General features: G+C 47.6%; 1 protein-coding gene across 1 annotated transcript in view; it reads left to right on the plus strand.

The window, feature by feature from the left end:
* The window catches only part of EFCAB6 (EF-hand calcium binding domain 6), a 226,274-nt gene that overhangs the window by 7,989 nt on the left and 200,870 nt on the right, over window positions 1-17,415 (plus strand). The window contains exon 4 of the mRNA XM_046010713.1: window positions 10,263-10,411. Coding sequence (XP_045866669.1) covers window positions 10,263-10,411 — 149 coding nt within the window. The remainder of the gene's footprint in view (window positions 1-10,262; window positions 10,412-17,415) is intronic.

Below are 17,415 nucleotides of genomic sequence, written 5' to 3' on the forward strand. Positions count from 1 at the left end.
CTCCAGGATCTGTGCTCCCACTGAGAGAAGTTATCACAAACCCACAGCACTCAGTTCAGTTAAACTTGACCTTCCTTATTTTTTGGACCACCGTGATCAGATATGGCCCCTGGTATCATGACGCTGATCATCTCAACGGAAGACAAGGAAGACAATTACAAGGGCCTTGGGTGTCGATTGAGAGCTTTCTGGCCGGGCTCACCGGTTCTCGGGGGGTGGGGGGGGCTGGGAGGCAGGAAAGAGGGAGATGACCCTAAACGGGTCCAGAAGTTGAGGGACGTGTGTGCGTGTGTACGTGTGCGTGTGAGTGTGTGTTGGGAGGCGAATGCTGCTGCGTGACAGGGCTGTGAAGAGCCTTCATTCAGTAATTTGAGAAACACTTCCAGTTACGTGCCGGGACTCTGGGGCTGGGGGGGGGGGGTCAGAGGCGTAAAAGCCCCATTTTATGTCATGGAGCCTGCAGTCCGCGTTGTCATTTCCTACACGTGAGTGCGGCTTCCAGCGGTGGGGAGGGCGGTGCCGGGAAAGGGCCAGCTGTGATGAGAGGCCGCAGAGGAGCACACAGACCGGGTGATGGGGAGACCTCCCTGAGGAGGTGACGTTCACACCCAGGTCTGTGGGTGACAGGAGTTCGCTGGGGAGAGGGGCCCCTGGGCCGTAAGAGGCCAAGAGGGGAGTGCAAGGAAGCAGGAACTGAGCTAGGCCACGGGTGCCTGGGGGCCCCGTAGGCATGTTCTTTCCAACATGCCACGAGACGTTTATCAAAGAGCATTTAAAATAAAAGAGATCGCTGCCCCGCCCACGCCACATAGCTATTTTCGTGCCATGTTGTGGACCCTGTCCACACGTGAAAACACATTTCTTTATCACCGTGTTCATAGTGCTTACCCCACTGTGCTTTTCCTCTTAGCATTGTCCTAAACACGGTTTTCTGTTTCAATATATTTATAATCATTATTTATACTACTCCGTTAAAGCATATTGATGTTGAGAGGTTTGTGTTCGATTTCGAATTTGATTTCCGGGTGTGTGTGGGTGTGTCTTGTACCGTGTGTGTGTTGGGGACTTAGGCTTGGAATTTATGCTGCAGGAGAAGGTACTGGCTAAAGTGAGGTCCGGGAGGAAGGTGAGAGCCTGTGTGGGGAGGCGGGGACAGCGTGAGTAGGGGGGGGACCCTTGGCGGAGGAAGTCTGTGGCTCAGACTCGTGGGGCTGCAGGCCCTGGAGGCAGGTCACTTTATAACCACAGATTTTTCTGCTAAATTGAATTCAGTTGACTGGCTAAATTGTTTTTCACGATACCCTATCATTTGGAATATATTTCTAAATCAGCTTGCATTCTTATAATCCCTATGTTTAGAACAGGAGACGAGGGGTTGCCAGCGGAGTCTAGAATATTGAGGGGAGTGTGAGGCTGAGACGGGGGAGGTGGCACAAGCCCCGGAATCCTAATACGTGATTAGATTATTAGGGAGATGATTGGCTTTTAATTTTCTCCATGTTCTTTTGAGTAGGTTGCAGAATTGTTAGACTGGCAAACGCAAGGTGTCCCTTCTAGAATATTGACAGGGTTTTCTTATGATTCTATCAATATATGCAAACGTCATTGTTCTCATATATTTGTTTTTGCGAGAAGGCACACAAGTCACTCTTGCACTCTGCAAGTACATGCACGCACACGCACGCACACACGTGGGCACGGGCTCGCACACACACCCCCCTAGCACAACTGGGCAAAAAGCCTAGCATTAAAGTCAGCAGAGTTCACGTCTGGGCTTCATGAGTGAATTTGGCTCTTTATTTATCTCTTTTATTTTATTTTCTCTCCAGTTTAATTTCCCCACCTCTAAAAATATGGATCCTGGTATCTGACCTGAAATGTCGCTACAAGTTTGATGGTTAACGGAGGGTCGCACGATGGCTGCTCCCTCATTCCCGGGCGAGTCTACTAGAATCGCTTCCGTGTAACTGTTGTGATCTTTTACTTCATTTTGATATTGAGCAGGGGGCTTTACAGAGCCTCCTCCTAAATCTGTAGACTCATACATCAACTTCAGGGTCACCTAAGCACTGGTCTCAGCCTGTTAAGGCACAAATGGCCGGGCCACCACTCCCAGAGTTTCTGACTGGCTAGGCTGGGTGGGACCTGAGAAAATGCATTTCTGGAAAGGTTCTAGGGGATGCTGATACTGCTGGTTAAGGGACCACATTTTTTTTTTAAGATTTTATTTATTTATTTATTTGACAGAAATCATAAGTAGGCAGAGAGGCAGGCAGAGAGAGAGGAAGGGAAGCAGACTCCCTGCTGAGCAGAGAGCCCGATGCGGGGCTCGATCCCAGGATCCTGGAATCATGACCTGAGCCGAAGGCAGAGGCTTTAACCCACTGAGCCACCCAGATGCCCCAAGGGACCACATTTTGAGAACCACTCTTTTTTATTTTATTTTTTTTTTTGAGAGATTGGTAGTGAGAGAGAGCATGATCGAGGAGAAGGTCAGAGGGAGAAGCAGACTCCCCATGGAGCTGGGAGCCCAATGCGGGACTCAATCCCGGGACTCCAGGATCATGACCTGAGCCGAAAGCAGTCATTTAACCAACTGAGCCACCCAGGCGTCCCGAGAGCCAACTCTTTTAAAGATACATACGTGTCTGTGTGTCTGCTTCAACAGCCTTTTAAAACTAATTCTTTAAAGATGCAAAGGAAATACATTTTAAAATAAAAAATCAGTAGTGATTTTAAAAACCATGTTATTTCTTCTGAGGAATCTACAGATGGACTAGCTCTTTCCCCCTCGAGGTGACCTGAGGATGGCATCTCTTGGGAAAATACCCGAACCCCGGAGAGAGAGTGATTTAGTTCAGGTTCTCAGCCACTCCAGGACAGGAAGTCACTGCGTTTCTCTCTGCTGCCTCAGAGTCATTGTCCATGCAGCGGGGATGTCTTTACCTGTGCCTGGAAAACGTGGCATTTTCTGAAAAGTCCGAGTTAAAAGAGGGTGAGCTGCTGGAGGTCGAGCAGTTCATACTTCTCCTTCCTTCCCTCCACCTGCGCCTGCTCGCGGCCTACCGAGTCTGCCGAAGAATGAGGGGACCGCCAGAGGAAAGTTGCTTGGAAAGATGTCAGTCCCATGACTGTTGAGGTCTGTTCATGCTGTCAGACCTACCTGGGTCTGGCTGTCGGGCATAGTCACATTGTGAGTGAAGTCTCACTGGCTTTTATGATCCTGCAATTGGTAGAAATTAGAACTGGAGAAGACCCAACAGGTCATCCCGACCATTCTCCCGCTGGAAGAGGATTATTCCCTGCAGTGTGCTCAGTAGCATTAGGAAGAATTACTTTTCATATGATGATTTTTTTTTTCGTGCTGTCTTCAACGAAGTGTTTCTTGAATTGAACCGCTTTGTATTCAAGTAATAAAATGCACAACAGGCAGTACATTTCGGGGTGATTATCTCACTCCTCAGGTGGTATAATAAGGCACGAGGCCAAAGCCCTGGCATGCCTTATTGTTATTAGGAAGGGAATTTATGGATAAAATAAAGCAAGTGGTTATTTGCATCAGCAATCACTGCAACCAGGAATGCAGTTACAGCGGGGCGTCCCCGCGGGCTTGCAGAGCAGGGGTGAGGCGGGGGGAAGAGTGTTCCTCACCAGCGCTGCAGCTCAGGGAGCCAGAGCCGTACCACGTCCTGCAAGGCGCTTGTTAGGGATTGTGTCAAAAGCAACAGGAAGACCTTGGTCATGCCAACTGGATGAACTTGACCCGTGGGATGAGCTCTGGTCTCACCGGCGCCATGGGAAGCCCAGTACGTGCTTGGCCCTGAAGAGGCTTCGGTGCTGGGTTTTCCTAAATCTGAAGCATATTTCCTGGCTCTGAGTTAGTCCCCAGTAAGGGCTCATTGAATTAGCTTCATTTTTTTCGTTCTTGAAATTCTTCATGAGCCTGAGTTTCTGGTCTCTTCTCTTGCTCCGGCCCGTCCAGTCATACCGGGACTTCCCGTCACGTGCGGGCCTCCATTCTGAGCAAGATGTGCACGTGGTGTCCCTTCTTCAAGCACACGCTCGCCCCTTCCTGGATCACACTCACTTTTCCAAAACCCTGTCCCCAGTTACATCCAAGGCTCTGCCTCTCCGGGGCCTGGCTCTTGAGTTCCTGCCCATGGAGCTCAGATGGGCTCTTACAGCTCCCTGCTCGTCATCCTGCTCCTCCCACCCTCCCCTGGCCTTCTCTTCTAGATGATTCTCACTTAGTCCTCTCTCCTGAATCCTGGACGCCTCTCCCGTCCTCACTTGCTGCTGGTGGCCCGACTTCCTGTTTCGTGGAGGAAACACGCGAGCCCCAGGGAACACCCTACCCTATCTGCTTGTCACCGTGTCTGTGTCCTCTGCCTTCTTTGTCACGAGCCATGCATGGACCGACTGTGCTCCTAAAAAAGGCTGATCCAGGAGATGAGATCCTGTCTCCGCTGGTGAACCCACGGAACTGGCAGCTTCTCCTTTCCGTCCTGCTTTATTATTTTTTGCCTACAGAGAATCGCTACTGGGAGTATCCACGCGGGAGTCCCCATTCTCTTGACTTAAAGACATTCTTCCTTGACCCTCCCGCCTGCCCCAGGCACCACATCGTTTCTCTGCTTTACAGCAGGGCTTCTTTCCCTCTGAGTTTACTGTGACTCACTTAGGCTCCCCCACAACTGCTGTTGGTGGGTCTTGGGGTTGTAGGTACCACCCACAGAGCTTAATCCAAAGTGATTCTTGGTCCTTATCTTCCCTGCTGATCACTGTAGCGTTTCACACACATCATCACCCCCTCTTGAAACCCGTTCCTCACTCAGTTTCCAGGACACTCCAGTCTCCTGATTTGCTCCGTTCTCACTGGCCGCTCTTTTTTGTTTTTTGCTAGTTCCTTCTCATCTCCCTGGACTCTGAAGTTTGGGATACCCCAAAGCTCGGCTCTGGCATGTTTTCTCTTTTTGCACCTGCTTTCTCAGTGGGCCGACCCCATTGTGCCTTATACTCGTATTATGCGGACCATCCCCACACTTGTATCTTCAGCCCCAGTCTCTTCCCGGAGGAAAGGCTCATATGCCCAACTGCTTCTTCAGTATCCTCCCCGGGGAGACCTACCAGACGTCTCCAACTTCACACGTGCAGAATGGAACTCTAGATCTTCCCCTCCACACCTGTCCTGCTTGGGTCTCTCCCATCTCAGTTAATGACTACTTCTTCCAACCTTTCTCCTGCATGCCAGATCAAACCTGTAAGAAAATCCAACTGACCCTGCCTTCAGAACATATTTACAGTCTGACTTTTCCAACACTTTCACCGAAACCATCTTGGTCCAGGCCACCATCTTCTCTTGCATGCATAATTTCGGTGCATTTGGTCCCCTCTTTCCTCCCCTGTCCCTTTAAGTCTATTCTTGACATAGAGCCAGAGGAATCCTTCAAACGCAAAGGCAGATCATAACCCCGCGCCTAACTCTTCTCCCCGTGTAACCCTCCAGTGGCTTCACGTATCCCCCTCGGAGAGAGCCTCATTGTCACGGGAGCCCACTCGGGTCCTCTGTCTGGCTTCCTCTTGCTTCTTTGTCCTCTGAATGGCATTTCCCTTCCTGGTCTCCTAGCTGTGCCTAGTGTCATCTGTTCTCTTCCCCCGGCTCCACTTGTCTTCACGGTGCTTGTTCACGAGTGTCGTTTACTTAATTACTCTTTGTCCTCCAGTACGAGAATATAAGGCCCATAAGGGCCATGATTTTGCCAGTTTTGTTCATTGACCCCCAGACTTCTAGAAGGAAGCGCAGTAAATGTGTTTTGACTATGTGAACACACACCAAGCCGTGTTCTTCCAGAAATTCTCCCGTGCTAAGACTCTAGGGTTCAGTTAGACTTAACCTAGTTGAAGGAAGATGTATGTGGGACTCTGCCCACATATGGGCTTCAGCCCTGGTCTGGTCCCTGCCCGCAGAGACCTGTGCAGATGAGACAGGTCTAGACCAACACCATGCCAGGCAATCAGGGACCGCCCAAGGAGAGGTAGACCAGAGCACCAGCCACTGTGTATTTCTTACACATTAAAGAAAAATTCTGATTCATTTCTTTAACTCTGTAAACTTAAATTCTTAAAATCTAGGGCTTTAGAGCTATTGCCTCGTTTGATTCTTTATACTGATGTAGTGCCATGCACGTCCATCTGTTTTTGAATATTAAATAATTATGCGTTTACATTTACATTCTTCTCCCTTCTAAAACTTCCTTGTAGGGGCGCCTGGGTGGCTCAGGGGGTTAAAGCCTCGGCCTTCGGCTCAGGTCCTGATCCCAGGGTCTTGGGATTGAGCCCCACATCGGGCTCTCTGCTCAGCGGGGAGCCTGCTTCCCTTCCTCTCTCTCTGCCTACTTGTGATCTCTGTCTGTCAAATAAATAAAATCTTAAAAAAAAAAAAACTTCCTTGTAGAGCTAGAGCTGGATACCTTTTGTTTCCTTTTCTTACCTAATCGCTCAGCTAGAACCTACAATGTCGAATGAAGTGGTAAGAACAGGCATCCTTGTCGTGTTCCTCATTTTAGGGGGAAGGCTCGCTGCCTTTGTTCTCCTACGATTCCGTGTGATACTGACTGTTGCTTTTGCACTGATGCCCTTTGTTGGGTCAAGAAGTTCCCTCCTATTCCTAGATTATTGAGTGTGTTTGTCATGAAACAGTATAAGGTTTTGTGCAGTGCTTGTTCTGCTTCTATCGAGATGGTCGTGTTTTTCCTTGATTGTCTTAATGTGGTGTGTTATAGTGATCGGTTTCTATATGTTCAGCCTCCCTTGAGTTCCTGGGGTAGTCTTTCCTGCATGACGTCTAATTCTTTTACGTGTTGTTGGGTTCCGTTTGCAAGTATTCTGTTGAAGATTTTCTCTATATTCCTAAGGAATATTGGTCTTCAGCTTTCTGTTTTTCTGATGTCTCTGTCTGGATTTGGTAATACTGGCCTCATAGAATGTGCTGAGAAGTGTTCCCTCTTACTGTTTTTGGGAAGAGTTTGTGAAGGATTGGTTGGTTTTACTTATTCTTCTTTAAATGTTGGGTAGAACCTAACCAGCGAGCCGATCTGGTCCTGGGCTTTTGTTGCAGAAAGTTTTTGACTTCTAGTTTAATCTCTTTACTTGGTGTAGGTCTACTCAGATTTTCTGTTTCTTCTTCAGTCAGTTTCAGTAGGTTGTAGCTTTCTAAGAATTTTTCTAGTTGGTGTACATCAGCTTATTTGTGGGCATATAATTGTTCATAGTATTCCCTTGTCCCTTTTGTTTTGTGAGATCAGTAGTAATATTCTTTCTTTCATTACTGATTTTCGTACATTGAGTCTTTCTCACTTTTTTCTTGGAGAGTCTAGGTAAAAATGTAACAGTTTGCCACTCTTTTCAACTATCTCTTCATTTTTTTTTTTTTTTTCAACTATCTCTTCATTTTGTTGGTTTTCTCAATTTCATTTATTTCTGCTCTGATCTTTATTATTTCCTTTACTCTGTTTAGTTGGGATTAGTTTACTCTTATTTTCCTAGTTTCTTAGGGAAGAAGATTAAGTTATTACTTTGAGGTTTTCTTCCTTTTAAAAACACTATAGGCATTTGCAGCTATAAATTCCCTTCTAAGCACTAAAAATCTAAACACTAAAAATCCCCTAATTTTTGGCATGTGTGCCTTTGTTTCCATCACCCAAAAGTCTTTGCTGATTTCAGTTGTGATTTCCCCCTCTTTGATCCTCTGGGTTAGTTAAGAGTATGCTGTTTAATTTCAATATGTTTGTGAATTACTCAATTTCTTTCTGTGATGGATTTCTAATTTCATTCTAGTATGATTAGAGAACACACTTTGATTATTTCAATATTTTAAAATTTATCAGGACTTATTTTATGTCTTAACGTATGATTTATCCTAAAGAATGGTCCATGTGCACTTGAGAAGAATGTACATTCTGCCGTTGCTGGGTGGATGCTGGTTAAGTCTAATTGGTTTATGGTGTTGTTCAGGTCCCCTGTTTCCTTGTTGATCTGAGTAGTTGTTCTGTCCACTCTTAAGAGTGGGCATTGACGTCTTCAGATGTCATTGCTTAAGTGTTTGTTTCTCCTTTCAGTTTTATTGGGTTTTGCTTCCTGTAGATTGGGTCTCTGTTATCAGGTGTGTATGGGTTTTTGTTACCTTCATTTATTCTTTCTCTCATACTTTTCTTTATGTAAATTTGCATTTCTGACATATCATTCTTCTTTCTTTCTTTCTTTTTTTTAAAGATTTTATTTTATTTATTTATTTAACACACAGAGAGAGACCACAAGTAGGCAGAGAGGCAGGCAGAGAGAGAGAGGAGGAAGCAGGCTCCCCACTGAGCAGAAAACCCGATGCGGGGTTCGATCCCACGACCCTGAGATCATGACCTGAGCTGAAGACAGAGACTTTAACCTACTGAGCCACCCAGGCGCCCCAGTTCTTCCTTCTTTCTGAAGAATTTAATTTTTTTTTTAAAAAAACACACCTGCTGGTGTCCCATTTCCTCAGTTTTTGTTTTGTCTAAGGAAGTATTTATTTGTCTTTAACTTTTGAAGGAAAATTTTGCTGGATATAGAATTCTAGGTTATGGGGGTTTTTTCTTTCTGTACTTTAAATAGTACAGTCTTTTCTTTCTTGTGTGGTTCCTAAAGATAAGAATGTATGGGCCTTTCTTTCTCTCTTCCTTTTTTTTTTTTTCACATGTCTCAGAAATTTTTTGTTGGAAACTAGACACTTTAAATAACGTGGTAATTTTTGAAATCCTATTCTTTCCACTTTTCATGTTTTGGGTTTTGTTTACTGACTTTTCTAAACTAACTTTGTAAAGTCTGTATATTTTATGGTGGACAACCACTGAAGTGTCTGACTGGTTAATTGAGTGGTCAGCTCGTGGCTGGACAGGGATTTCCTTAAATGGCTGCAAACAGTAGCCTTCCAGGCTTTGCTGAGGGGCTCTTGGTGTGTGCTGGCACTTTCTCCAGTCCTCTGCCAGGCAGTTTACAACCCTTCCTTTGGCTTCACTTCCTGCTTGTGCAGAGCCTCAAGGTCAGCCATAGGTGAGACTGCAGGGCTACTCAGTTCTTCCTGAGCACGCTCACTGCCCTCTGCATGTTAGTGGCTTTCTAGATTCCGAAGAATATGTGGGAGCTTCTCAGAGCCCCTGTGGACATCTCATTCCCTAGATTGCCCTTTAAGGTTTTTGGTTAGTCTGTTATTTGCTCCATCTATTATCTTGAGTCTCAGGCAGCTAGAAGGTTCTTTTTTTTTTTTTTTTTTAAGATTCATTTATTTGATAGAGACACAGCGAGAGAGGGAACCCAAGCAGGGAGAGTGGGAGAGGGAGAAGCAGGCTTTCCCCCTGAACAGGGAGCCTGATGTGGGGCTCAATCCCAGGACCCTGCGACCATGACCTGAGCTGAAGGCAGACACGCTCAACCAACTGAGCCATCCACATGCCCCAGGCAGCTAGAAGTTTAGACAACAGTCATATCTGATTTTTTTTTTTCAACAAATGCCTTTTGACAGTTTCTGGTAATGGGGCTTGAAGGAGCTCCAGCCCCATTCTGCCCTTTCCAGTAATGGGCAAGCTGCTGGGTTTTCACTGGAATTGCAGGCTTTTGGTTTCAAGGCCACTACTGATTTGGGGGCCGGGGCGGGGGAGGGGGACAGGGGAGTTGAAATGCCACAGAACTTGGTGTGTGTACTGAGGTTCTGCCATATTTCTTGACTAAGAGCTCCCTAGATTTTTGCAAACCTTTGGTTAATTTCCAGAGTTCTGAGAAAGTTAGTTCTGACCATTTTTGCCTGTTTTCTTACTACTTTCATGGCGGAGAGGATTTCCAGAGGTTCTTACTGCCGCCTGGTGCCGTTGTCTGCTGCTCTGCCTCTGACAGGGATGGATACACAGTGAGAGCATGGAGAATCCAAACTTTCCCCCCTCACCACCCGCCAAAGAAATGAGTCAGTCAGTGGTGGTCAAAATGCGGATGAATTTTCCTATCTGAGAACTTCCTTATTTTCCCATCTTTGAAAACTATTGGATCTGCTAAAAACGGGTACAAAATCATGATTTTGTGTTTATTTTTGGAAGAGTTTTTGGGACATTGGCAAGAAGGTCATGAGTAGCACTTTGAGAGCCTCTGGCTGTCCTTTCAGAAAGGGAATAGATAGGAGGTCGGCCACCTTCCTCATGTGTGCTTGAAGATAATGTAAGCTGTTCTCTTTTATGTCACAGGGATTTAATGCGCAAAATGGCGAATATACCAGATTGGCATATTTCGTATCCTTACCCACGGAAGTTCATGAATTTAAGACCTTACTCTTCACCGTGTAGAGTGTATTCAAGGAACGGTTTCCAAAATATGCTTAGACCTTTCTCTTCGGGTGAGTATCATGAAGAAAATCCACCAACAGTAGGCTCTGTACAAAAGCTTCGCCTCTCATTTAACCACAGGCGCTAGAGCTACGAAGTAGATTCTGGTATTGTCCCTATGTTCTTGATGGGGAAACTGAGACAGAGGGTGATCAAACCACTTGCCCAAAAGTTACATAGTTTTGAAGAGGCAGGGTCAGGATTTGAGCCCAGACAGCGTGATTCCAAAATCCGTGGACTTAGTACTATGCTGTCTACTAGACCTCCTCACTTCATTTTTCCTAATTAGTAGACAATTTCTTTGAGCAGTTTTAGGGTTACAGAGAGATGGAGCCGAGGAACAGAGAGTTCCTGTACACCCCTCACTCCCCACCCCAGTGTCCCTCCTTGTCCACATCTTGCATTATTGGTGAGGGGCCGTTCTCACTGCGGATGAGCCAGTATCCGTCCATTGTCATTAACGCAAGTCTGCCGTCCACGGTAGAGTCTGTTCTTGGTGGTGTACTTTCTCTGCGTTCTGATAAACATTTAAGGACACGTTTCCAGCATTACAGGATCACACAGAATCATTTTGCTGCCCTAAAAGTCCCCCGTGTTCCACCTATCCATCCCTCCCTGCCCCTAGTCTGGGCAACCACTTGTCTTCTTACTGTCTCCATAGTTTGCCCTTCCAGAAGCTCCTAGAGCTAGAGTCACGCAGTACGTAGCCTTTCCAGATGGGCTTCTTTCCCTTAGCGGTGTGTACTTAAGGCTCCTGCCTGTCTTCTCATGGTGCAGTAGTCTACTTTTTAATCTCTGAATGATATTCTCGTATATGGATGTACCACAGGTCGCTTATCTCTTCTGAAAGAGAGTTTTGGTTGCTCACACGTCTTGGCAACCACGAATGAAACCGCAGTAAGCATATTTTCATACAGGTTTTTGTATGGATGTAAGTTTTAAACTCATGTGCATCTCTCCGTTTTGAAGTGCTAAAATTTAAGATAATAATTTCCCCAAAGTGTACGTCATTTCATCCTGCCCTTCCTTCTTTTCTGAACATCTTCTGAGCCCCGATATGTGACCAGAACTGTCACAGGTACTGAGGATAAAGAGATGGGTCCAGTAGAGGGCCTGCCCTGGAGGCACTCACTGTCTAGAGGGGGGGGATAAAGAACTTTAGTTGTGTGTTTATCACACGCAGCGAGCACAGTGGGCGTACACCCTGCGGTGCCAGGAGGCCTCAAAGGGGACACAGGCGTTGCAGTCAAGTCCGTACTGGACACCGTGCTTCCTCACCAGGCAAGGCTTGAATCACGCGGTCACAGGCATCTACCGGGGAGCCTGGAAATACAGACCTTGGGATGCCGGACTGTCTCCCTAGATTTCAGGGTCTCTGGTTCTACGGGAAGAGGGGGTAATGGACAGTGGGGGCCGGCTAGCAGCTTCCAACACCATTCCGCAGCTCTACGTGTACACTAGACTTCGTACACATCTCAGTTTCTCTTTTGTACCTACAGAGAAGTCCGGGGTGAAGCGGGATCTCTGGGTCAGAGCTGTCGCCACTAAGGCTCTCGAGGAGCTCCCCCGCACTGCCCGTTAGAAGTTCGTGCTTGGGCATCCCCAGGGGAACATTGGAACGTGTTTGTCTCTAAGAATATTCTCCATTTGATATGCAAAGACAGCATTCCGTTGTGATTCCATGGGCCTTTCTTTGACATTCAGGGTAGCCTCGGTCCTCTAGTGTATCAGCTTTCCGTCTGTCTTTTGTGAACGGCCTCACTGATATTCTTTGCCCATTCACCTGCACTGGGTCTTCCCAGGGATTTGGAGGCGCTCTCTTTAGGGAGGATACTAATCCGTCATCTGCCTTCACGTGCCGTCGGCGTCTGTTCTTCCCTTTTGTCATTTGCCTTCTATTCTTACTGATGGTAATTCTCAATACCGAATTATTTTTTCTTGTTTAAATTAAAAGTCTCCTAGCACCATTTGTCCCCCAGAGGTGGTCAGTGGGAAGCGCTCGGCAGGTCTCTGTCTCATACACGTACGTGTGCATGGATGACGTATTTGTGTAACTCACGTATTAAGTAAGCACGGCTCATGTGGTGAACCACAGATAGGACACCCCCCGTTTCCCTTTAAAATGTTTGTTTTTTTTTAAAAAAGATTTTATTTATTTGACACACAGAGAGAAAGATCACAAGTAGGCAGAGAGAGAGGAAGGGAAGCAGGCTCCCCGCCGAGCAGAGAGCCTGATGCAGGACTCCATCCCGGACCCTGCGACCATGACCTGAGCCGAAGGCAGAGGCTTAACCCACTGAGCCACCCAGGCGCCCCTAAAATGTTTTTTGCTTTATGTTCAAACGTGAAGCGTTCTGGTTGACCCGACTTTCTGTTCACCGGGCTTTTCTCCTATCACGTGCGATCTGCTGTTAAGCAGATCAGATGAGCTTTTTGCTTCTGATGCCGTATTTTTAATTTCTAGCCTTGCGGTGGGCTTTCAAAAACAGTTTCCTTTTCTCTGCTGAAATCCCCCCTACATGCAGCATGTTGTCAAGTTGTCCTGTAATCTCTTGAACGTGTTTACCGTTCCTGCCTTAAATACCTGATCATTTCTCCATCTGTTCTCTCTCTGGATCTTCTGACTGTTTTCTGCTGTTGATTAGGTCACCTTTTCTCATTTCATTTGTCTTACAATTTTAAAGAAGACTGAACAGCAGACATTAGTGTGAAGCCCAGTGGAAAGAGAAGTGACTGGTCTGGCCAGGAAAGGGAGCGCCTCTTCTCTCAGGCTTCCTGTGAGCTGGCCGGGCGTAGGTTCGTCTCGGACTAAGCCGTGTCCGGACATGGTTGCGGTTGCCCCTGGTTTCCAATTCTTCTCTTCAACCAGTCTTGACATCTGAGCCCAGCTGAGATTTCAAGGACTTTCTGCTTCTTTACAGCCCCCCTGCTGGTTTTAGAGGGTCTCTGGGGGGTTCTCTTTGTCCCCCAGAGGCCTGTCTCTGCCCCGCTGCCCTACCCTGAGGCTGCAGTGGGCCACTGAAGTGCGTTCCGGGAATGCCTGGGGTCCTCAGAGGGCCTCGGCTCCATCCTCCCCTCTGCCCATCCTTAGCCTTTGGTGAACAGCTTGCACTCCCGTATGGGCCTGCCCTCCTGGGGCCACATCACGCAGCTCTGTGCCTCGCCCCCAGCTCTGGTATGTCTCTTGTACCCCCAAGGGAGGAAGCCACCGACTCGCTCTGTGATTGAGGCCCCGGCCTGCAAACCCATCACACCTGTTCACCTGTGGTCACTACACAGCACGTTCTTTTTTCCTCCCCCCAGTCCGGAATGGATTTGCTTTACTTCCTCTGACTCTGCAAGGATAAAAGCGTCCTGGATCCTTCCTCTCTGAGGAACGGCTTGTCCTCTGTGGGATTTAGTTTCTTTGTACCCCTCAGTTCTCTCCGTGGGCTTGAAAACTATATAGTTTAGCTCATCCGACTTGTTCTCATCCTGAGGATAAGAGTGACAGTCTGTTGTGACTTTGTATATTCTAAACGGATGTAGACAATTTTGTCAAATTGGCCTCCAGGAAGATTTTATCAGTTTCTACTCCCACCAGCGGGTTATGCAAGTTCGGTTACTGCTTTCATTTAAAAAAATCTGGGAAGGTGCATTAGGCACGTGAAAGAAAAAGTTTTTCCCTCAAATGTCACTGAGTGTCAAACGATATTTCTGATACATTTAAGTTAGTTATTGATTGCAAAGATGGGGCTTCTTGGAAAGCAACTAAAAATACACATGAGGAGTCTGAAAACAGATTTCCAGGTGGACTTGACAGGAGCGCGCAGCCCCTCACCCACGACCCCAGGAGCGGGAGGAGCAGGTCTGGGCTAGTTCAGCAGAGGGAGAAATGTTGTTCCCCAGCCCATGTGGAATCAGGCGGCTCCTTCCTATGAATCAGCAGCTTCTGAGAGCCCAGTGACAGTCAGAAATGGAGAGGGGAGCATGGCAGGACCCCTGGGAGCCTTGTGGGAGATGTCAGTCTCTTCTCTCTCCGAGCTGTGTGCCTTGTCCTCTGCCCTGTGGCTGTCCTCTCCCAGGTGAGCTGCTGGTTCCACATCCCTACGTACCGTGGGTAACCAAAATGAGAGCCCCATTCAGACTTGCATCCTGAGCTCCAGATCAGGTCTAGCAGACCTCTCTGCTTGGATGCCTCATCTGCTGGATGTCTCAGACATGGGCTGGCCAACCAGATCTCTTGATTCCTGGCATTCTCCGTCTCAGTAAATGGCACCATCATCTATATCGTTCTTCCACCCAGAACCCAGTTAGCCTTGGTTTCCTCCTGCCCCGCCCTGCTGAGCCAGTCAGTCAGCAAAACCTCGTCTGCTCTGGGTCTAGACTACCTAATCTGTCTTCCCCCCAACACCTCGCACTCAGGGCTACCACTGGATTTAGGCCACAGTCAAGTCTTCTTGGACCCTTGGAGTTGCCGCCTCTCTGGGCCTCTGTTCTCATTTCTTGCGCCTCTAGAATCTACTCTCTAATTAGCAGCTAGAGTGATTTGTGAACAAAGTATATGTTAGAGGAGATCACCGCCCTGCTTCAACTCTCCAGAGCCTTCCTGTTGCACGTGGAAGCAACCCCAGTCCGTGTGCAAGCGCCGAAGCATCACCTGTCCCGATCTCAGCAATTTCTGCCCTCCATCTCACGCGACACATGCGTGCTCTGTCCACCCTGGGATTTTTTTTTATTTGTTTATTTTCAGCGTAACAGTGTTCATTGTTTTTGCACCACACCCAGTGCTCCATGCAGTACGTGCCCTCCCTATAACCCACCACCTGGTTCCCCAACCTCCCACCCCCCGCCCTTTCAAAACCCTCTGGTTGTTTTTCAGAGTCCATAGTCTCTCATGGTTCGTCTCCCCTTCCAGTTTCCCTCAACTCCCTCTCCTCTCCATCTCCCCATGTCCTCCGTGTTCTTTATTATGCTCCACAAATAAGTGAGACCATATGATACTTGACTCTCTCTGCTTGACTTATTTCGCTCAGCATAATCTCTTCCAGTCCCGTCCACGTTGGTACAAAAGTTGGGTATTCGTCCTTTCTGATGGAGGCATAATACTCCATCGTGTATATGGACCACATCTTCCTTATCCATTCATCCGTTGAAGGGCATCTTGGTTCTTTCCACAGTTTGGTGACCGTGGCCATTGCTGCAATAAACATTGGGGTACAGATGGCCCTTCTTTTCACTACATCTGTATCTTTGGGGTAAATACCCAGCAGTGCAATTGCAGGGTCATAGGGAAGCTCTATTCTTAATTTCTTGAGGAATCTCCACACTGTTCTCCAAAGTGCCACCCTGGCATTTTGCTCTCCTGGATACATCAAGCTCATTCCTGCTCAGGGACCCTTTACCTCTTGCTGTGGCCCCTCCAGCTTCCCGTCTGGCTGGCTCATTTTATCATTCTGGTTCAGCTCATCAGACACCTCGAGAAGACTTCCCTGACTTCACCTACAACAGCTCCCGCCTCTCCCTACCCCGTTCTTTCTTACTGTCCTATAATAGCTACCACTACCTTTATTCATTTATTTGTTATCTGTTTCTTGTCTTTCCCCTCCCCCGCAGATTCTAAGTTTTACAACAGCGGGTCTCACCTGTCTTGTTCACTGTAGTCTTTCAGTGCCTAGAGCAGTGGCTGAAATAACACAGATGCTCAGTAAATATTTTTTGAATGAATGAATTCTACATTCTTATCTTTTTAAAAGATTTTGTTTATTTATTTGACAGACAGAGATCACAAGTAGGCAGAGAGGCAGGCAGAGAGAGAGGAGGAAGCACGTTCCTGGCCGAGTAGAGAGCCTGATGCCGGGCTTGATCCCAGGACCCTGAGATCATGACCGAGTCGAAGGCAGAGAGGCTCTAACCCACTGAGCCACCCATACGCCCCAAATTCTACATTCTTGAAAGTCAGTGTTTCACGGGGCTTCTTTCTTTTCCACTGTGGCATGTGTCCCCCATGGCTTCCACATGGTTGGTTTCCACACCTGCCCCTCCAGCACCCCCCACTTCTGATCTCTAGATTTATACGTTCGCCTTTCAAATGGACAGCCCCACTTAGAGATCACAACCTGAATTCATTAACTTTCCCACAAAGTTGTTTCTTTCCCATTCCTGCTATTGCTGTATATGAACTCCTCCACACACAGAGGCTTGGAATCGTGTGTTTTGCTCCCAGATCTGCAATGTGAGCAGGTCCCAGGGCCAGCTTGTCTGTGTTCTAGGTGGTTCCATGGGGGAGGTGCAAAGGCAGCAGGTAACGACCCCTGGAGCTGGACTCATCGGAAGGCTGGCTCCCTCTGTGGGCTGCAACCTCAGCTGGGATGTTGGCCAGAACACCTACCTGAGGCCTCTCTGAATGACTTCTTGACTTCCTCAAGGCACGGTGATTGGCATGAGTATCTCATAAGGACGAGGCACCAGCTGCGGCACCTTTTGTGACCTCATCTTGGCAATCACAAAGAATCATTCTGCCCTAGCTACAGGCCCACCCAGATTCAAGGGGAAGGAATATATGCCCCACGTTTCGATGGGAGGAGTGTTAGGTTGGCATTGTAGGAAAAGCCTGTGTTTGGGATCTTGTGGCGGCCATCTTGGAAAATGCCCTCCGCTGTGGCCTGCAGACTTCCCTCTCTCAGCAAAGGGTGTCACCACCCACCCATCCGCTCACACCACATACAGAAGGTTTATCTTCTTCCACTGCCTCACCCTGCGTGTCAAATCAGGAGGTTCTCTGGACTCTACCTGGTCTATTTCAACTTCTCTTTTATTCACCCCTACTTTACCTCCATGCCCACCATGGTAGTGTAGACATCCATTAAGACTTACCTGAGCAGGCTGTAGTTCACGTCTCCATACCATCACTGTCCCTCCCTTTCTGTCCCTCCTACATGTGATATCAGAGTGCAGTTTCAGAATGAAAATTAGGTGATGTCATTCTCTTGGGTGGAAGTCCCACCTTGATGTCCCGTGGCCAGAGCGCAAAGCT

This window comes from Meles meles, chromosome 7, assembly GCF_922984935.1.
Source record: "Meles meles chromosome 7, mMelMel3.1 paternal haplotype, whole genome shotgun sequence".
Lineage (NCBI taxonomy): Eukaryota > Metazoa > Chordata > Mammalia > Carnivora > Mustelidae > Meles > Meles meles.